General features: G+C 41.1%; 1 protein-coding gene across 5 annotated transcripts in view; it reads right to left on the bottom strand.

Moving 5' to 3' along the window:
* Positions 1 to 23129, bottom strand: part of NHSL1 (NHS like 1) — a 227626-nt gene that overhangs the window by 163153 nt on the left and 41344 nt on the right. For 2 of the 5 annotated variants that reach the window (XM_042447409.1, XM_042447424.1), the window contains exon 1: positions 1073 to 1848. The exons of the other annotated variants lie outside the window; for them this stretch is intronic. In XM_042447409.1, the coding sequence (XP_042303343.1) occupies positions 1073 to 1274 (202 nt within the window). In that variant the 5' untranslated portion in view covers positions 1275 to 1848. Of the gene's footprint in view, positions 1 to 1072; positions 1849 to 23129 lie in introns of those variants that run through there. 5 annotated transcript variants of the gene reach the window in all.

Below are 23129 nucleotides of genomic sequence, written 5' to 3'. Positions count from 1 at the left end.
GACAAGTCACACTTTCTCAACTTCAGAGAAAGGCAAAGGCAAACCCTCTCTGAACAAATCATGCCAAGCTCACAACAACACAACTAGAAAATATATTTGATTAGTAGAAAGGAAGTAACAGCCAATGTTGGGAGCAGAGAATTAGAGAAAGAATAGATGATGTGCTAATTCTCCGCCCATTCCCAAGGCCCAGGCTTGAATGCAACAGAGCTGCATAACACAAAGTGCTTTGTTTTGTGGGCATATACTAGACTATGGAGAAATATATACCACTGTCTACAGTTGCCAGTGAGTCAAAACCAAGTGTTCCACCCATGTTATAGTGCAGCGCTACTCAAAGTGGCTTTTCTGTGGCCTAATGCCAGTCCACAAAACATCAGTTGCCAACTGAAACATCAGCTGACAGGACATAAATAAATATTTGTAACCTATGGGCACAAACATGATAATGATAAGTGCCACCTTAGAAGAAAATATATTGCTGGTCTCCCACACCGTCCTATGAAAACTCATATGGTAAAATGCATCTATACAAGCCAAAGAAGTGGATCAGTATCCGTTACAGCACACCCATGTACCCATGTTCCAGCACATTTCCTGCCCTTTCAACAGGTTAAGTAAGATGGGTTATCCCTCTTCTGTGCATCCCTGTTACATACATGTACTGACACTTCTCTAGCTCTTTCTCTGAAGATATTTGGATAGTCAATGTATGTACCTATTAAAATTACCTCTGCCGCCTCTCCTTTAGACTTCTGAACTTCCCCATACAATTTAAGTGAAATATCCACTATGGGTTATCACTATACAGCTACCATGTTAAAGAGTACTGAGATGAAAACATGTTTCCTATTGGCAGGATTCCTAAGGCCGATGGTTCTTAGCAACTTTCTACAAAGCAGCAGGACATGCTGTGAGGAAACACTTGTCAGAGTCCACCAGGTCAAATGAAAGACAGATTGAGGAGAAAGTGGGAAGAAAGGTAAAAGATTTAATGCAGAAAAAGATTAGCAGCAATGAAATTTAAATTATTAAAAATGCATTGAAAAGCCCAAATAAACAAAAGGATCACCATTTCTGTGCTGTGGTCTGTAGGTCCAGCTTTCATCCTCTTCCATCTGTTGCCCACATATAGATGTGAGTTCTCCATCACTGCGGAATAACCTTTTTGTCTGCTTGGAAAGAGTGGAGAAGTTTATCCAGCTCACAGCACGCGAAAGGGGTCCTGGATTAGATTTATACCAGAATGACTTTGAGGCAGTCTCTTTTTTCATTTTCTCCAAAACCACTTAAAATGTACAGCTTTTAAAAACAATATTGTCCTTTCCCTTTTTCTCTGCTATGTTTCTTTAGACCCACTTGCTCAGTGTAAACCACATGGAGCATGGAACCAAGTAGTTATGCCTGTACAATTCTCAGGAGGCTTCTTATGCCTACAGTACTTTGTAAGCTGCCAAGTAAAACATAGTGGAAGCAAGAAAAACAGAATGGCACCCTGAAAACAACCGTCATAAATGCAAATTAGGGTTGTATGGTAAAATACAGATGCATATAGCTTTCATCTTTTTTCCCCAGTCTTCAAAGTCTGTCTCCTCTCCCCGGCATCATTCTCCACCAATAAATTCTGTCCTTTCTTCCATCAGGTTCAAAAAACAACAGCTCTTTGTATTACGAAGACATACAGGCTGCTAACAAGTTGCCAGACCAGGATATAAATTAAAACAGCTCCCTCCTTTCCATATGAAAATGGTAGCACCTCTGTGTTTCCTAAGAGCACCCATCCTGCTTGCCCTTTTAATGAAAAGCCCAGAGAAGGATCTCCAAAAGGATTCTCTTTAACAATAAAACAGGCTGCCTAGTTGCAGCTATCAGTTAGGATTAGGGTGAAATACGATAGGCTCCTTCTCCAAAGGGCATGGCTATACAAGCAGCAAACTCCTCCCTTCCATGGCAGAGAGCTAATAGCAGTGCAAACTTTGGAGCAGACAACACAGAGAAAACTCAAGGGCACTTCAGTCGAATGCACAAGAAGCAATAAAAATAAACCCTAGTTAATTAAACAGAACATAGTTCTCTCTTTAATACTAGGCTTACATTACACACATAAGATAGTTCTTGATAAATCTGTAAATCAGTGCTAGTTTTACTGGTGAAGAAAACAAGAAGTGTAGAAAAACAGGAGGTTTTCAATAAACAACTGGAGTGTTTTCCTCCTTAACTTTCACTATCATTAATCCAATTATCAATGACAGCATTTCAGAAAGATTGTTTCAATCATTTCACTTTGCGTTATGAAAGTATGCAGCCAAAATTGCCATATATTCTTCAGAGTGAAATTTTACTGATAATGGTCAACATTATAGCTTAGTGACTGACATTCTGTTTTCCTGAAATACTGTAGCTGGAAATAACCAATGGGAACAAAGTGGAAACATAAAAACACAAAGGTCTGAAAGTGCAACACACAAGGCAAGGACTCGGTTGTTTTCATTTTTTGACTGCTTTTGAAAATATGATCATTTAGTAGAAATACTTAAGAAATCTAAGAAATACTCTGTGTGTGTGTGTATGTTAAGAACATTTTTCTGAAAGCAGAACTATAATCCAGTACATTCTTGTAGTTACAGCAAAAATTACAAAGCAATACTCCAGGTCAACAATCTCCTGAAGCATCAGAGACTACTGGCACTAGTTTACTCCCACAATTCACATAATCTATATATCAACCATATGTGCAAAACCATTTCCAGAATATGTTTTCTGTTGTTGTTGTATTGTTGTTGTGTGCCTTCAAGTTGTTTCTGACTTATGGCAACCCTAAGGCACACCTATGATAAGGTTTTCTTGACAAGATCTGTTCAGAGGAGGTTTCCCACTGCTTTTCCCTGAGGCTGAAAGAGTGTGACTTGCCCAAGGTCACCCAGAGGGTTTCCATGGCTAAACTGGAGTTTGAACCCTGGTCTCCAGAGTTCTAGTCCAATACTCAAACCACTACATCATGTTGGCTCTCAGAACATGAGACTATGCTTTTTTTCTCGAAGTCAAAACAACACAAAGCATTGTCAATTCTGCTGTCAGGGCACAGAATAGCTGCTCTGTGTATGTATGTGCCTTCCAACCATCTGTCAACTTATGGCAACCCCATGAATTTCATAGCGTTTTCTTAGGCAAAGATAATTCAGAGCTGGTTTTGCCAGACCCTTTCTCTGAAATATAGCCTACAGGACCTGGTACTGTATTTGCTGGTAGTCGTCTACCCAAGTACTAACCAGGGCTGACCCTGCTTAGCTTCCAATATCAGACTGGGGTCTAGTGCCTTTAGGGTATTTAGGTACACAGAATAACTGCTGTTACTGATGAAACCACCTTTATGAGGGAGACCAGCACTTCAGCATGCATATGGATAGTTCTTCCCCAAACTGCTGTAGTTAGCAGCACCACTTAGAATTTAAATAACTCCTTCTCCAAGGAAACATAATGGTTCTGTGACTCATAATGAAAGGATAACATTCAACTGCCTACTTAGGAAGCTAACAGCTAAGTACAGTATCAGATTACCTATGAATCAGCTCAGCACACCAAAGTGACCTTTGGCTTCTTGAACAATGGATTGGCCAACTGTCTTCAGTAAATAATTTAACAGGCTGAACATGTTCCAACTACTAAACCAGGAGACAAAACTGAAAGCTTCTGAGCTGGAGTCCAGGAGGAAATTGATCACATATCAAAACAGGACTTCTTCTTAATTACAAATGATTGGAAATCAAAAACAGGAAGCAGAGCAGAATCAAAGATTGTAGGAAAATTTGCCCTAGGATCAAGAAATTAAGCAGGAGATCAAAGATGTGAACTTTACAAGGCCAACAGTTTGCTCATCACAAACAGATTCTTTAAGAAACCCAAGAAGTGACTATATCCATGGACATCATCTGAAGGCCAATACAGAAATCAAACAGACTATATAATTGGAAACAGAAGATACAGAATCTCCATTCTCTCTGGAAAAACAAGACACAGAGCAGATTGTAGCACAGACCATGGACTACTAATATCAAAAATTAGTATAATGCTAAAAGAGAACACTAAATTAACCTTCATCCCAAAATACAACCTGAAGAGTATCCCTGTAGAATTTAAAGATAATGTTAAAAAAAATAGATTTGTAATATTAAGCCTAAATAACCAGATGTGAGAAAAACTCTGGGCTAAAGTCAGGGAGAAATGCCAAAACATACTCTCTGTAGCCAAAAAGAAAGAGAAGCCTCAGTGGATGCTGGATGAAAGTCTTCAAGCCGTTAAGGACATATAAAAAGGGGGACAAAAACAGAGTCAGAACCCTGAATGTAACTGTTCAACAACTTATGTGCAGGGTCAAGGAGCATCACTATGGCCCGGAACAGACGGGCCTTTGAGGCGCCCTCGTCACGTGCGAGGGTTGCCTGGTGGCCAGAGCGCCCACATGCCCAGCAGCCTTCACATGTGACGAGGGCAGCACAGCTGCAGCGTGACCACCAGAAGGGGCACGTAATGATGACGTCGCAGCTGTGCCGCTTACAGACAGGGCGGCGCAGCTGCGACATCATTGCAACGTCTCTGGAGCTTTGCAGCATCGCAGCAATGCCGCAAAAAGGAGCTGCTTTCGGGCGCTCCTTTTTTTGCTCTGCAGCAGCACCGCACAATTTGGTTGCTGCGGCACTCCTGCGGAGCAAAGAGAGGCGCCAGGGAGGCACTTCTTTCTGGCGGTTTATACCCCGCCTATAATAATCAAGGCAGAAAATAGAAGGTGACAGCAAAAAAGGAAGAGAGTTCTTCCACAAGATCCACAAAATCAAAGGGAAATTTAGCCCAAGAATGGTGATACTCTATAACCAGCAGGGAAAGGCAATACAGGCCCATATACAAATAAAAAGACAATGGAGCACCTTGTGAAAGATACACAGACGAACTATATAAAAGAGATGAAAAGGTGAAAATTCATTCAAGGAAAAATGTCCCTGAATTTGCAAGACATGAGTAGGATTATTGACGACTGGGTGACTTGGAGGTCTCTCATTCTTGATGGCAGTTAACAACAGTTATACTGAATCTCTTTTAAGGTAAAACACATCTCTTTCTCTCTCCCCACTTCCCACCCCATTTCTATAAGTAAATTATGCACAACACAAAGATTGCAGCTATGAATGAGAGAACATCAACAATACAGTTTATAAAAATATACTAACTACTGTTGCAATTAATAGATAATAGATTAATAGATAACAGATTTCTGAATTGCAGAATAACAGTCTCTACCAGATTTCAATTTATGCAAAGAGTATCTGGAAAAAATGCAAGAACAGAATTTTACATTTTGAAATTAAATTTCCGAAGCAAAACTTCTATCCAGCCAGAAAACAAAATTTCAGTCAACCATTTCCTAATAATACTATTGACAATGGCTTCATATTCCAGCTGTATAATGTACAAAACTGATCCTTTGGTAAATCAACAGAGGTTTTCCCCATTTCTATAGCGTATGAGAAAGCAAATACAGTCCCCCCCCTTCTGATGGATCTGGGATCCGCGGCCTCGAATATCCACTGATGGGTAACCTCCGCTATTTCCAATGGTACGTGCCCCCAGCATGCCCCATTCAAGCCTATGAGGCTTGAATATGCACAAGCCTCCGTTTTTGTGGGGAGGGGGTCCCGGAATGGATCCCCCACAAAAACGGAGGACCAACTGTATATGACATGTATGTTAAAGCAAGGTGTTATTTTGCCATGATATTTTACTGAAAAAAGAGGAACAAGAAGGCCTGAATTACTGTGATGCAGTCAGCATTGTTATAAGATCCCTTGTTCATGCAGATGAAGGGACAACTGTAATTTATGTAAACCTTACATACCATATTTTAGCTCACAAAAACCTTTTCCCTGAAACAAAAACACAAAGAAGGAAAGACCTCCTTTACAAATTTGGCAGGAGTGGAAAGAATACTATATCATTTGTCAAACATAATATATACAACCATGACCCAATGGATTTCCATTGCTGAGCAATCCCTGGTCTCCCAAAGCACTAAGCCAAGACTAAAACCACTATACCATGCAGGCTGACCTAAATACCCTCAAGGTAATACAAATGCATTGAACTGCGAAGATAAGCACAGTCAGGCCTGGTTAGTATGCATGTATGTATGTATGAGCTTGTTCCCACTTAGGATTTGATACGAATTAAAATAAAACGTTTTTAATAAAATCGATAAAATAACACGTTGGTTATCCCCCTTTCAGAATCGCTTTATTAAATCGTTCCCATCTGCGTGTTTAATCGAGATTTTTTAAAAACCTGCAATCGTTTCATAACCTTTCTCACTTCTTGGATGAAATCGGTGTTTAAAAAATAAAAGCGATTCTTCCTTGCCTCCACATCCTATTTGGAGTTTGTCAATCATACTAACGCAAGAATGACGTAACGGTAACCAGACCCGCAGGAATCTGAATCGATTTAATCTGTGACAAATCGTTTCCATCTCTGTGACCGTTTCGTTCCTTTCGTAGGAATTCGATTTATTTTTGGCGGTTTATGATTATTTAAAATGGACCAATCATGCGCTTAAATAAACGATCAAACGTCATAAGCGGCTGGTCCTGCCTTATTATATAATACTTTTCCTCTAATTAGTAGGAAAACCCAAGCGCGTTACTCCAGAGGGAACTATGGGATATGTATTTTCCCCCCCGGGCAGCATCCCCGCTTCAATGTCTCCTCACAAGCAGGCAAATCCATTCAGAGGCCCACAGAGATCAATGGGGGATCTTCTGGCAAATGCTAATTTGTAGGAACCAAAGCTCTCTCCATAGGAACTAGGGGAATAGGGTTTCCAGGGAAGGTCATCCCGCTTCATGATGTCTCCCCCCCTCGACAGCCAGCAGAATCCCCCCCTTCAGAGAGCCCACAGAGAATCAATGAGAAGGAAGCTGCTTGGCAATGGCGAAATTTAGGAGGAAACCAAAGCTCTCCTCCAGAGGAACTATGGATAGGTTTTCCAGGGCAAGCATCCCTCCTCCCCCTTCATGTCCTACTCAGACACAGCCAGGCAGAATCCTTCAAGAGCCCAAAGAGATCATGAGAAGGAGGCTGCGGGCAATGCAATTTATAGAAAACCAAAGCTGCTCTCCAGATGAACTATGGGATAGGTTTGCCTTTCCAGGGCAAGCATCCCCGCTTCATGTCTCCTCAGAAAGCCAGCAGAACCTCAAGAGAGCCCACAGAGATCATGAGAAGGAGGCTGGCTGGCATGCGAATTTAGTAGGAAAGCAAAGCTCTCTCCAGAGGAACTATGGATAGGTTGTCCAGGGCAGCAGCATCCTCGGCTTCATGGCTCCTCAGACAGCCAGGCAGAATCCCTTCAGTAGCCCCAGAGATCAATGAGAAGGAGGCTGATGGCAAATGCGAATGTAGGAGGAACCAAAGCTCTCTCCAGAGGAACTATGGGATAAGGTTTTCCAGGGCAAGCCATCCGCTCCCCGCTTTCAGGTCCCTTCAAGATCAAATGAAGGAGGCGCTGGAAAGCAGGGAGGGAGCACTCGTCCCAAAGATTCGCTTTCCCAGGGTGGAGGAGAAGGGCAGATTCCGTTTGAGAAAGAGAGGGAGAAAGGCCATTCACCCCCCCCATTGATCAGGAGAGAGACCTTCCCTTCCCTGTCTGGGGCGAGATCAGATCCCCTCCTCGCGAGAGCCTTCCCTTCTCTCTGCCGGGGCGAGATCAGCCCGGGCGGCAAGGGAATGCCTCTTTGAGAGGAGCCATCCCTTCCTGCTCTCCTCCGTTATAAATGGGCTCGCTCGCTCCCGCACACAGAGTGGAGGTTGTCATCCACCGGGAGAAGCCTGGTAGGTCCTTTGCAGATGCAGGCGCTGGAGCGGCGGACGTAGGCGCGTTAAAAAAGCGCTGAAGAGATTAAGCGCCTTGTAAACATTAAATAAAAAATAAAAATAATCCTTATCTCTTATTGAAAGACCACAGCGGACAAAGGGGTGAGGGAAGCAAAAATGGCGACAGCCACGACGGATGGGGACAGAAAGGGCAACTCCCCCAATGACAGCCCCCATCGCAGTCAGCTCCTCCCACCCTTCTAGCCCGATTCAAATGCTATCGTTCTCATCTAAATACTCCGGTTCCTAACTCGAATCAAGGGAAAAACACTAAGTAGGACCCTAGTGTTTTTTTAACACGCGTTAAATGAGGAAAACACGGATTTAAATTTTAACCCGCTTCTGGATTCGATTTCTTGTGGGAACGATTCCGGGTTGGTCTAGAACTGTTCTAGATTTAAACCGAATCCTAATGGGCACGCTGCCTAATGAAATCGATTCAGAACGCGGGGTTTCCCCTAGTGGGAACAAGCTCTATGTATGGTATTTATACCCCACTCTTCAGCCCTAAAGGCTCTCAGAGTGGCTTACAGATAGTTTTTCAGATGGTTCCCTGCCCTTCGTCTTACAATCTAAAAAGACATCACATAGAGGACTGCCAAAGAATGCCAGGTGTATTAATATATATAGCATATATATTAAAAGTATTTCAGAGGAAGGCAATGGCCCACCACTTCTGACTATGCTTTGTCTTTTTAAAAAAAACCATGAAATTCAGGAGGTTGCCACATGTTGACAAGCAGCTTAAATACGCACACACTAAGCCCTGCTGGAAATGGATTCCCTCTCTCTTTCAAATGATTTTATAAATAAAATTGATTTTAACTAAACATTATAGCCCATGCCTGTAACATCTTTACTTCCACATAGATCAGCTCAATTTTAAGTGTTTTGGCACTTATATTTTGTTCACTAAGCAGGTTTTGTATCTCACAGGTATGAGGTTTTGCAACTGTCATTTAATCCCTGCAATCTTTATACTTTCATCTTTGATGACTCAGCATGCAGCTGGTGAACTTTTCCCTTAGGCAGAGGTTGTTTTTTTAAGTAAGCAGATCTGCTCAAAAAATAGTCCACTGCCTCAACCATTAGTTTTCAGGTATTAAAATGTATTGCTACAAAACCAAGGTTAAAAAATATCAAAATAAATTATCCCGTTGCTTTCTAGTTTCTCCAGCCTGTCACACACTTTCCTTAAACAAAAATGGAAACTACTTGGTCAAAATTATGGCTCACATTTCCTCACACACTGCCTTATGAGAAAACCAACTGGGATCCAAACTGTTTAGAAGCAAATTGGGAAAATTGCTTTTTTGGACAACTACAAGAATCCTTAAACCAAATAGGAATCCTGAATACTGTCAGTCCAAACATTAATTTTTACAAATTCTGTCTACATAATCCTACCAACCTGAAAGCATACAGGTTGGGTCTCCCTTATCCAGAATTCCGAAATCTGAAATATTCAAAGAATCAAAACTTTTTTCATGGGTGGCTTAGATAGTGACACCTTTGCTTTTTGATGGTTCAATGTACACAAATATACACAAAATTATTTGAAATATTGTATAAAATTACCATCACACTATGTGTATAAAGCATATATGAAAGATAAACGAATTTTGCATTTAGACTTGGCACCCATCTTCAAGATATCTAATTATATACACATATGCAAATACAGGTATTACAAAATAAAAATCCCAAACATCTCTGGTCCCAAGCATTTCAGATAAGGCTCAGCCTATACCTCTATGCGGCAAATTCTGAGAGGCATTTATCCAGATCCATTTCTGTTATGTCTGGCCTGGAGCAAGTCTTCCTTAACTTTTATTTATCAATTGTAAAATGGGAGTATACAGAACTCTACCTCGTATAATCATTGTGAGGATCAATTCACATGGTTTTTGTTGCAGCCTTCAACTGGTGCTAGGCAGGACAGAACTTGAAACAGGAAAAGGAAGGGAGGAAGGAAAGGAGGTTTCTCATCTTTTTCTATTTTGTCAGCCCAAAGGAGGAAATAAGTAGGCAAATGGCACAAAGCAGACAAAACATCCAATCTTTTACTCAGGATGAGGAGATGCAGAGTCTCATACTTGTAAAGGATATAAAGTAGACGCTTTTACAGAAGTCTATAATTGGAAAGTCTTTAAAGCTACATACCAAAGTCAGGAACTGCCATGTAATTTTCCAGCTCGTAGTACTACAAACACAGAGTTAGGCCACGAGATGGCAGTATGAAACAATACACATTTCCTTGCTATAAGTGAGAGACACTGAGTGTGTGCAAATAAACAACAGAGGAAGGCTTGGTGAAGTGGACAGTAACAACCCAGAAGAAAATACAGTGGGCCCTTAGTATCCACTAGTGTTTAGTTCCACTTCCAGGACTTCCTGTGGATATAAAAATCCATGGATATTCAAGTCTATTAAATACAATGGAATAGTAAAATAGTGTCCTTTAGCTAAAATGGCAAAATCAAGATTTGCTTTTTGGTATGTGCATGTATGTATATGTGTGTGTGCACGCGCACATGCATGCGTGCATGTATATGGTGAGAGAGAGAATATTTGCAAGCCATGGATGATGGAATCTGTGGATAAAGAAGCCATGGATACAGAGGGCTGAATGTAGAACACGTTGCATCATACTCTTGAGTATGACAGACAAAAAGAAGAAAGAGCTTCTCAAACTATTTTAAAAGAAGATACATAATTAAACAAGGGCAATAAAAAGTTTGAAAGTACGAGCAATATGAGTTTTCTGCTTGGTGTTTTCAACACCATGTCATATCTAGTCCTCCTTGTTTTCAACATAGCTCACTGGGCCTGAGGTACACCAAGCCTGTCATTAAGCAGCCTTGACAGACCCTCAAACTCTGTTTCTACTAACAATTAGAACAGAAGGGAAGCCAACATTTGCAGGCTGAAGCATTTTGATTAACAGGGGAAATAATGCTGTCTGTCCCTGCCCTCTAACTCTGGCACTTTCCTGCCCCCCCCCCCCCGAGCTTAGCTACAATCTTCACAGTACTGTACATGTGGGAGAAAATTTCCAAGAAAAAAAAATACTGTACCTGATTGCAAACTATCCCTGTTGGAATAGCTTGGCTTTCAGCATTAATAAAGACCTGTTCCAAGTAGTAATGAACACTGCTAAAACTGGTTTGATCATATGGTTCAACACTGCTATCTGAATTTTTGGACTACTGGATTACTGTAATGGGCTCTATGTGGGGCTGCCTTTGAAAAGTGCTCAGAAACTTTGGCTGGTTCAAAAGAGCCTGGATGTTAACTGGAGTTGGCTACAGGGAGCATACAACTCCCTTGTGGCAACAGCTCCATTGGCTGCCAGTCCATTTCAAAGTGCTGGTTTTCACCTATAAAGCCCTATACAGCTTGGGTCCCAGTTATTTGAAGGACTGTATCTCCCTGAACAAGCCCACAAGAGTACTGAGATCATCTGGAGAAGTTCTTCTTTCCCACCACCCTCTCAGGGGCATTTGGTGGGAACATGAGAGAGAGTCTTCTCAGTAGCTGCTCCCAAACTTTGGAACTCCCTCCCTAGAGAAGCCAGGATGGCATCATCCTTAATATCCTTTCGACACCAGGTAAAGGTGTTCCGGTGCAGTCAGGCCTATTAAGCTGAGAAGGGCTTGGTTTTTAATGCTGGGCTATACAAATTTTAATGGTTTGTACTTTAATATATTGTATTTTAATTTATAACTGTTTTAATCCTGAAAACTGTTTAACTGTTTTTTCAATTTTATATTTATGTATTTTAATATTTTGTTTTGTTTTTAAATTGTATTGTTTCATACTTGTTTGCCACCTTGAGTCCCTATATTGGGAGAAAGGTGGAATATCGGAAAATAAAATAATTTAAAAATAATAATATCCTCAGGAGTGTAACTATGGTGTTTATTATGATGACGACCTGCACTGCAAAACCTGCCACTACTCTTAATACTGCAAGTAGTAAGATATTTACCTAAAATCAGGTTATGAAAAGAATTTACACTCAAGCTTTTCAACATTGCTGCTGCAATGGCAGCTGCAAGAAAAAATCTGCAGGAAGGGGATTCTTGGGCATTTCTCTGCCACCAGGACAACACAAATGGAATCCTCAGCAATTACAGTAGTGTCTTCTACCATCCCTAAATATCTAAATGGCTTAAATATACTAAAGATATGATCTTGGAAGCTAAGCAGGGTCATCTGCTAGCACCAGATCCCATCTGATCTTGGAAGCTTAGCAGGATCAAACCTGGTTAGTACTTGGATGGGAGACTGCAAAAGTGCTGTGGGCTAGATTTCAGAGGACGTAACTGGCTAAACCATCTCTGAGTACTCCTCAGCTAAGAAAATGAAATTCATGAGGCCACCGTAAGTTGACAGGCAACCTGAAGGCATATACTGTACACACACAGCATCCCCTTTATAATTTCCATGTATAGTTTATCACTGTTAAATAAAATTATACATTCATAGAGATAAATCTGATCACTCACAGATACTTTTTGCCCAATGGTTACTGGGGCCTAAACCCAACATTCTATAGGACTATATTCTCCAATTTGAGCCTTCCCATGTACTGGGATCTGCTGGGATGGCCCTTCTCTCTGTCCCATCACCCTCACAGGTCCATTTGGTGGGAACACAGGAAACAGCTTTCTCAGGGACTGCCCCTAGGCTCTGGAATGCTCTTCCAAGACTGGCTAGACTGGCACTCCCTTTGCAATCTTTCCACAGACAGGTGAAGATTTTGTTGATTCAGAGCTTTGAAGACTGATCTTTTTCCTTTAAAAAAAGGAGAACACACACATAGCTATACATGCTATTTTTAAAAAATGGCCATGCGGGTTACCTTTGCACGTTAAGGTGAACTGTTTGCATTATTTTTTCAGCTTCTGAATGAATGGAGTAGATAGCCTGTGAGAGTCATATAGCCCAAAGCGTGGCATCCCAATCACCTGTATTATCTCCTCATAAAATCCTGCCTTGCTTGCTCTACACTCCTTTTAAAATTGCTACCCATCCTCAATGACGTTCTTCAACTAAAGATAAGCCTGGCTGGGACAAAAAGCCTGAGGAAGGTAGCATTTACAAGGAGAAAAAAAAAACAAACTGTCAAAGGATTCTCCATCTCTCAGCAAAGGTATATCTAGAAAACACTTGTTTTTATCCAACTTTTAAAGCTTTTCCCTGCCAGTGACCCTGTCTTCAGTGGGATGTTGAGCAAAAAGCCTTTTTTCAAGTCTAGCAATTAAATTTAATCGGATTTCTCTGGGGGGTTTTTGCATCCAAACATGGCTTTTCTCCAAACAGAAGTCCCAAAAGAAACTACCACATCTAAGACTTTGCTGAGTTAATGTATCATGTTCCACATGCGTTCTTCAGGGTTGGGTGTGGATATGGTTGTGGCTTCATAATACAGAAACCTACTGTGGCTAACTGTCCTAGAGGCTTTTAACCACAAATAACTACTCCCTTTCTTTGTAAGGAGGACTTAGCTGTAAGGGGTTTCCTTTTAAAGAAAATTAACTTTCTCATCTATTATCAGAGAAACTGAATCAGATTGGATGTCAAGTGATTTTGTTAATCTTCTCTATAAAATGTAAAGTAGGCACTGTATATATTCAACTATAAGTCGAGAAATGTATGCCTCAAATCTAATCCAAAAAACCTGAGTCAACCTATACATGGGTCAATAGGCTTGCCTCTCAAGCCTCCTCCTCAATTTGGCTGTCTTCCTAAGTTTTACCCTCAACTTCTCCATATAAACATCCTTAATTTTGGCCCCAAAACCTGACCTAGACTTATACATGAGGACAACACATACTGGAGTATATACTGTAGGTCTGGCTAATTGCTTCTTTGTTTCCTTAGAAGACAGCTCTTTTTTCAATAATTATTATTGAAGAGATGTGATGGCTTTGTGGTTAAGATGCCAATTCGGGTGATAGGAAGATCAGAAGGTTGGCAGTTCAAGGCCCTGAGTGCTGCATGATGGGGTGAGCTCCTGTCACTAGTCCCAGCTTCTGCCAACCTAACTGTTTGAAAGCATGCAAGTGCAAGTAGATAAATAGGTACCACTTTGGTGGGAAGATAACAACGTTCGGTGCAGTCATGCTGGCCACATAACCACCAGAGTAATCCTCAGACAATGCTGGCTCTTCAGCTTAGTAACAGAGTCACTTAGTATGGTCACCGTAAGTTGGAAACAACTTGAGGACACAGATCAACAACAAAATACCTAAAGCAGGAAGGGGTAACCAGCCATGTGCTGACTTTGGCCTATGCATATTCTTAATTCACTCACAAAGGGACTATAATACTCTTTGCCATGTGGGGGATTTCTTCCCATCCCACCCAGTAGGTTGGCTGGAAAAAAGATGAGACAAGGGGAATCACCTTGTTATCATCTGATACCAATATTGCCCCCCCCCCCCCCGTGTTGTTTTCCTTTCCTAGAAGCACCAATTGCATACAGAGGACTTCTTGCAGTTATTTCTTATGTCTAGTTAGAGATAAGAGTGGAGAGCTTTGCTCTGGCAACATAGTCCTGAGTGGGGAAGAGCATGAGGTAGGTGAAGCTTTGCACACCAAAGTGTTGGTTGCATGAATGCTTATGCAGCAAGTGCTTGAGTTTGTGAACTTCTTTTCCTTCCATCATGCTTTCCTCTCGAAGGGGAACTTGGGGACAGAGCAAAGCTAGATGTGCAGCTGCAGTGTTGGTTGAACACTGTGGTTGGCACTGCAGTAATAGAACCTAGGGAGTATAGTCACGATTTGATGTTTTGTGGCATGCTTGTGCTCAGAGTGGTCAAGCTTGGCCACCCTATACTGCTTGTGCCCACTCTTGGCATAAAATAGTTGAGAGCTTACCAGCAGTAAAAATTTTAGTGTTAGATCCATATCCAGAGTTTGGCAGGCTGCTCTCCTACGAAGCTAGGATCTAGAAGCAAGCTTCAAACTCTGGGTTGTTAGAAAAGAGATGAGCATGAGCCCAGTCTCAGATATAACACTGAGCTTTTTATTGCTGGTGAGCTCATTGTTGCTTTAGTCATTCCCAGCTGCAGAGTGTTAAGCAGCAAGCAGCATATTTGGGCTCATTATCAATAAGCATAATTTCCAGCAGTTTTTGGCTTTCTGTTCTGAGCTTATGTAGCCATTGTGAAACATAGACATTATGAGTGTACTCAGAGGTTTTCATAAACAATACTGCCAATAGGATTTGGAGTTAAAGATGTGTAAAGGAAATAATTTCAGGAAGTTGGAAAGGAAATTAGTTTCCATTACCTTTCAAAAGACTCTCCCAGCAAACTGAAGTATCTTACTAGCTGCCAATTAGACTTCCCCCCCCGCCCCCCCCCCCCCACAGTTACAGTACTCTTCTGGTGTATTTATCTTGGCTTTCTCATGCTTTAAACTAGGAAACAGTCTAGCTGTATTTCTTACTGTGCATTCATTTCTAGCCTAGTATTTGGATATAAAATGGATCTGGTCTGCCCAGAAGAAAGGATGTTCCCTACCACAATATAGCTAACTGCCAAGTCTTCTCAGAGGTTCTCAAAAGTCGTCTCTTAATTAGCATCCTTATGTATGCCTGGGCCGGGGGGACCTTGAAACAGTAGTACACGCTCTGGTAACCTCTCATTTGGATTTCTGCAATGCGCTTTACATGGGGCAACTCTTGTACCAAACCCGGGAGCTTCAACTGGTCCAGAATATGGCAGGAAGGCTGGTCACTGGATCTTCCAGGGCCAGCCATATAACACCAGTACTTAAAGATCTACATTGGCTGCCTATTCGCTTCCGGGCACAATACAAGGTGTTGGTTATCACCTATAAAGCCCTAAATGGCTTGGGCCCAGGGTACTTAGAGGACCGCCTCTCTCCATATAATCCGCTCCGCACTCTCAGATCGGGTGATAAACATCTCCTAAGAGTTCCAGATGCTAGATGAACCATCACTACACAAAGGGCCTTTTCCACCTCGGCCCCTAAGCTCTGGAACTCGATCCCCGACTAGCTCCGCTCGACCCCCTCCCTAGCCCAATTTAAAAAGGGGCTGAAAACATATCTTTTCAAACAGGCATACCCCCAATAGCCCTGTTGTGATCCCTCTTCCCCTCACCGTTGTTACAATTGCTGCTAGCTTGGAATTGTTATTGTTGTTGTTGTTTTATATAATGTTTTATATAATGTAATTGTAAATTTCTGACAATGTAAGGAGCCCTGGTGGCGCAGTGGGTAAATGCCTGTACTGCAGCCACTCACTCAAAACCACAAGGTTGCGAGTTCAAGACCAGCAAAAGGGCCCAAGCTTGACTCAGGCTTGCATCCTTCCGAGGTCGCTAAAATGAGTACCCAGACTGTTGGGGGCAAATTAGCTTACTTGCTAATTAGCTTACTTGCTGTTCACCGCTATGATCTTTGGAATAGCGGTATATAAATAAAACAAATTATAATTTATTGTAAATTGTATGTTGTTGGATTGCAAAATCCACCATTGTAACCCGCCTTGATCTCTGGAAAGGCGGGCTAGAAATAAAGCTTTTATTATTTATTATTATTTGTTATGCACTTTTCATCCTTTGAATTGCTTTGTTATGAACTCTATAGGAAAAAAAGTACACTGCATTATAAAAAGGGGGACAAACTATCATTAGAAGTATCCTTAATGAAGGATTGTTCACATGTATTAGCCCTGCCCTGTTAGCTCTTCAAACAATGGTTGAAAGGATAAATTTATCTGTGAACTAATATTTTTGTAGGGGTCCTTTTCTGTTGGTCCAAGATATATTTGATCTGCTGTATGGACATACAAGTTAAGAATTTGCACAATGGCAAGCTGGGAATCATATCATGATATTCTTATTAAATTATATGATTTCCTTCTCTATTAAATTGTATAATTTTCTTCTCAGGAGGACATGGGAGAGGGTATTGTCAGCTGTGGCACCCCAACTATGGAATGCCTACCCTTTGGAGGCCTAATTGGCACTTACCTTAGTTTCATTCAGGCCTTGTCTTTGGGTTACATTGATTTATCTCAAATGCTAATGGTTTTGAACAGTTTTAATCTGTTTTAACTTGTTAATTGTGTTTAATTTAGTTTTAGTTTATTTAAATTATATTTATTTTTAAAACTGTTTTAACTTTGTGGTAATTCCTTCACTACTAAACCACCCTGATATCTTTTGATATAGGTATGGGTAAAAAGAGAGAGCCAGCATGGTCTAATGGTTGGCTGCTAAGAAACCCCCAAGACAGGTTTGCCTTAGGGTTGCCATGTGCTGGAAATGACTTGAAGGCACAAAAATGAGTAAACAGATTTTAATAAATAAATAAGATAACAGTGGAATGTAGTCTCATGCATTTCCCTGCCATCCTGCTAGAATGTACTGGAAAAGTGATGAAAATGACTCCTTATCATTTGGTGGAATGGTACCCACCCAGGAGGGGAAAAATCTGTATGTGTTGTGTGTGCCTTCCTCTGAGGATCTGTCCCTAACGATGGCGTGGCCACCTCATGCACCACCATTGGGGACAACATGGGCTTGATGTCTGTGGATGCAGAGGTGGCAAGTCTGTGGATACCAAGGGCCACTGTATCTGCTGTTGCCTTACATCATGAAGTACATTTGCACTGCCTGTTTTTGTGCTTTGGAAATACTGTAAATGGAAAGGAAATTCTTAGTGTAAAAGGTGATTCCTCAGTTACACTCTTGAGACCTTTCTTTCACTTATCAATTTGATTACTGTTTTGGAAAAAAGCAGAAACAATGGTAATGTAGTCCAATTTGGCTTCTCAGCAAAAATATTTTAGCTCTTGATATCTTGAGAGGGCCGTCTGCATTCTAATTTCAGTGAAGTAAATAAATTTTGGCTGAGCTGCTTAGGCTTAAAAACCTTCTGGATTCTGAGAAAATAGCTGAGGGAACACAAAAAGGTATGTGTGACTCTAAACATCACAACAGCTCTAATCAATATTTTATTAGAATTATAGAAGAAGAACATAGAAGACAGGCTCTTTTGTCTCCTAAAGCCAAAAGGCAGACAGTGTAATGAGCAGATGACAGGCACTCTGGCTCGCAGAACATGTACAGGCAAGGCTGAAGCCTCTTGTTTTACAGGGGTATGTGTGTGTGCATGTACTGTATATATTGCTTTATAGATGCATCATTTTTAAATCAACAGGTGTGTAGTTGAAAAAGCTCTAAGTCACTGGGGCACTGTTTTATATTTATTCTTTGCAGTGATCATGTTTCTGTTATTTAGAAATAGACCAACATTCCGCCTCAGATCAAGGAGCACTTCCCTGTGAAGGTTACACTTCATTATTCAAATTATGTTAAAATTCAGGGCAGACAAAGTATAGCCTGCTGGCACCAGATCCCATCTGACCACCTCTGAGTATTCTTGTCTAAAAAAATCCTGTGTAATTTGTGAGGTTGCCTTAAGTCAACAGGTGACTTGAAGGCACAGACACACACTCACACAATTGCAGATGGAGGAACAGAGCTTATATACAAAAACAACTAATGTTGATGAATAGAAATTATAAGCTTTAACTAAGTTTTAAGTAGTCATTAACAAAATATGAAAATTTTTCATACAGATGATATTTCAGGGGTGTGTGTGTGTGTGTGTGTGTGTAGGCAAACATGTAAAGAAAACTAAGGAATATATTGCTGTTATTTTCTCCTTTAGATATAAATTGATGAAGGAGGCCCAGTAGAGGGGTTGTTAGTTTTCCCTATATGCACCTTCCTCCCAAAACTCTGCAATCTCATCCATTATCATTTGGAGAGAAAATATGGACTGCTTCCAAGGACTGTCATAGCATTTTTATAGCAAGTCATCTGCAAACATCTTGTGTATTCATCTAAACCTATCTATCTGATCCTGAGGAGAATGTAAGCCACTCAACAGCTCATTGTGAAGAATCTGCCCACCATTTTGCTGATAAAGCTGCTGGGATTCACTGACTTAGACACCAGAGTTGATACAGTTCCAGTGGATGTAACCCTGGCTCCTACTTTCCAGTATTGATTGATACTTTTCAATTTGTGTACCCTGAAGATGTGGACAGGATCTTTGTGAGAGATGAGAGCCACCACAAGTATACTAGACCCTTGCCCATCCTGGATAATTAAACAGGCCAGAGGTAGGCTGGTGAAGTGGGTATGAGAAGTTATTAATGCCTCTTTACAGCAAGGCAGGGTCCCAACACACCTGAAGGAGGCTGTGGTAAGACCTCTTTTGAAAAAACCTTCTTTGGCTCCTACTGTACTAGATAAATACAGACCTTACATTTTTGGGCAAGGTGGTGGAGCATGTGGTGGCTTCTCAACTCCAGGGGTTCCTGGATGAGACAGATTATCTAGAAACCATGTCAGTCTGTTTATAGGCCTGGTTATGGGACAGAAACTACTTTGGTCGTCTTAGTGGATGACCTACACAAGGGACTAGACAGGGGGAGTGTGTCCCTGTTGTTTCTACTGGGTCTCTCTGGCTTTCGATACCACTGACTGATGGTATCCTTCTGAGTCGCCTCTCTGAGGTGGGGCTTGGAGACGCTGTTTTACAGTGGCTCCATTCTTTCTTGTAGGGGTTTTCTCAGAAGATGGTGCTGGGCGATTCCTGTATGACTCCTTGGCCATTGGCCTGTGAGGTCTCTCAGGGTTCAGTCCTGTCCCCCATGCTTTTTAACATCTACATGAAACTTCTGTCCTAAACCAGTGTTTGGCTGCTGTAATGGACTGGATGAGGGCAAACAAATTAAAGCTTAATCCAGACAAGACAGAAGTACTCCTAGTCAATCAAAAGACAGATCTGGGAATAGGGATTCAGCCATTTTAGATGGGGTTACACTCCCCCTGAAAACTCAAGTTCATATTTGGGAGTACAGTGGAGCCTTGTTATACGCTGGGGTTTGGTTCCAAGATCCCCCGTGGATAACAAAATCCATGGATGCTCAAGTTCCATTAAATATAATGACAAAGCAAAATGGTGTCCCTTATAAAAATTGAAAATTAAGGTACATTTTTTGACCATTTTCAAACCGTGGATGCTTGAATCTGTGTATAAAAAATCTGTGTATAAGAAGGGCTGACTGTACTTCTGGATTCAGCGCTAAGCCTGGAAGCCCAGGTATCAGCAGTGATCAGGAGTGGTTTTGCACTATGCCCATTCCTGGAGAAGTCAGATCTGGCCACGGTGGTACATGCCTTGGTTACATCCTGTCTGAATTACTGTAATACACACTACGTGGGGCTGCCTTTGAAAAGTGCTCAGAAACTTCAGCTGATCCAAAGAGCTACAGCCAGGCTGTCAACTGGAGCTGGCTACTGGGAGCATACAACTCCCTTGTTGAAACAGGTACATTGGCTGCCAGTCTGTTTTTGGGCACAATTCAAAGTGCTGGTCATGACCAATAAAACCCTATATGGCTTGGGTCCATGTTATTTGAAGGACCATATGGGGGGGGCCATGAGGCCCCTCGAGTCTTGAGATCATCTGGATAATTCTTCGCTCTGTCCCACCACCCTCTCAGGTGTGTTTGGTGAGAACCAAGGAGAAGGGCTTCTCAGTGGCTGCTCCCAAGCTTTGGAACTCCCTCCCACCCTAGGGAGGCCAGGATGGTGTCATCCCTACTATCCTTCCGACACCAGGGAAAGACGTTTTTGTGCAGTCAGGTCTTTTAAGCTGATAAGGGCTTGGTTTTTAATGTTGTGCTATATAAATTTTAATGGCTTGTATTTTTAACATGTTATATTTTAATTTATAACTGTTTTCACTCTTAAAATTGTTTAATTGGTTTTTAAATTTTATATTTATATATTTTAATATGTTGCACTGTTTTTAAATTGTATTGTTTTATATTTGTTGTTCGCTGGCTTGAGTCCTTATATTGAGAGAAAGGCAGGATATAAGAAAATCATCACCTTCATCTATCCTCCCATCCATTTCAAGATTCTTCTGTATTGAGTTCTTGATGTACATACGTATATACAGTCTGACCACTATATCCGTGGGATAGGTTACCATGGTTTCACTGACTTGCATCTGGGGGGGAGGTATCTAGGCATCTGGAGGTCCTCCAGGATGCCTCTATGACCAACTTTTCAGAAGTACAGCATTATCTACGGTTATCACTATTCATCTTAAGTGTGGGAATGTATCCCCTATAGGTACAGGAGTCGGACTACATGTCCATATTCTGAGGTGTAGGATTATTAAAGGTAAAGGTAGTCCCTAGTCAAAAATGTCTAGTCGTAACTGACTGTAGGGGACGGTGCTCATCTCTGTTACTAAAGCCAGCTTTTTGCTGGCACAAAAATGAGTGGCTACAAGTTCCAAGACTCATGCATATTCAAGCCCTTTAGGCTTGAATGGGGCGCATTCATGCAGGGCACGCCCAACAGGCACGCACCTCATTGAGGTTAATGGCGGTCATCCTCCGCAGATTTTCAAGTCCACGGATCTCACATCCGCGGACCTGGCGGGGAAACTGTATATGAAATCTTGGTTACCTCACTAAAAAATGACATTGCTTTTTTTTTTTTTTTGGTACACAGAGGGTTCTCAAACACATACCAAACGATGATAACTTCTTCATGTACTTACAACATTCAACACTAATCAGCTTTTCCATCAGCAAGGTATCTTCACAGGCACATGTAACTTAAACAAAACATTTTCCTTTTATCCTATACCTATTAGTGTTTAATCCTCCTCCTTTATTTGATTTATAACATTTCTGACTTATCAACACACAAGTTACAATTTATAGTCTCAAGTGTGACTCTGAGTAAGAGGGTCTCAGGAAATTTAGGAATATTATAGGCATATAAGGATAACGTGTCTCGGGGAGTAAGGCTTTAAAAAAACAAATCTGCTTGTTTAGGATTAGAATGTCATACTGAAAAATCATTTTTAAAAGCTTAGAACAGTATCAAATTTGCTGAAATATCTGAAGGTCAGGAAAGTATTTGTAACTGATACAATGAAAACAGAAACTGTGGAATGTGCTGTGTTAATTTAGCCAAGCTGACCTGTTCCTAGTCAAAGGAATCACACAAGTTATATGAATTTTGCATTCAGATGCCAAAAAATGTTGCCACTATATATAAAAGTTTTACTCAGGAAAGCCATTTGGAAATATACTAATATTACTGTAGCATTATAGTATGCTTGACAGGTAGTTTCAATTATCATGTGACTGGTGCTGTCTTCTGGAAAGATCAGGTAATAGCTATCTGCCATCCCAACACTGAATTCCTCAGCTCTTTACTTCTAGGAAAGGAGCCTTGGGCAAGCCACACACTCTCAACTTCAGAAACCCCTGTGGCAGGTTTATAATATGCCAGAATCAAATTGAAGGCACACAAAAACAACAGCAACAAAATATTAATAAGAAAGGGGAACAGGTAACATGGAAGACAATATATATTATGCCAAACTAATTTGGTAATGGCTAAGTTACTATAGTAGCATAAACAATTCTTATTAGAGATTGAAATTTGCATTTTGTTAGAAAATGTGTACATCTCTAAACTTCCACGTTTGCCTGCTGACTAACAATGAGCAAAAACCAGCAATATACTGTATATAGAAAGTTTCCAAGAAGGCCTATTGAACTCTATTCACTTTATTCAATAACATGCATCTATACATAAGACTCCTAAAGTATGTGTAACTTATTTATGCCACAGCTCAAATAGGATACTTGCCAGTTACAACTAGTGCCACTCAAGAAATCTCCTTTCATGTATAAAACAATACTGGATAAAATCTTCTGGCTTATCAAAATCTATGTCATAGCAATCTATGCTTCTCAGCAGCCATTCCCAGAAGGGAAGATCTTTCCTGTCATATTAATGAAAAGATCTTTCCTGCCATATTAATGAGGACAGATGAGAAACCTAACAATTCAGTGACAATACGGTCCACCCTTCCCTTATGCAGGGGATCTGTTCTGGATCCCTCTGTGTAAGGGGAAAACCATTTATGCTCACGCCCTATTGAAAGCAATGGGGCTCATGCATGTGGCACACGCACCATTCCTTAAATTGTACTACGGCTTCAGCACGCGCACCATTCCTTAAATTGTACTACGGCTTCAGCACACGCACCATTCCTTAAATTGTACTACGGCTTCAGCACACGCACCATTCCTTAAATTGTACTACGGCTTCAGC

Source organism: Sceloporus undulatus, chromosome 1 (genome assembly GCF_019175285.1).
Source record: "Sceloporus undulatus isolate JIND9_A2432 ecotype Alabama chromosome 1, SceUnd_v1.1, whole genome shotgun sequence".
NCBI lineage: Eukaryota > Metazoa > Chordata > Lepidosauria > Squamata > Phrynosomatidae > Sceloporus > Sceloporus undulatus.
Note: the sequence above shows the minus strand (reverse complement) of the source record. Positions and strands in the feature narration are given on the sequence as shown.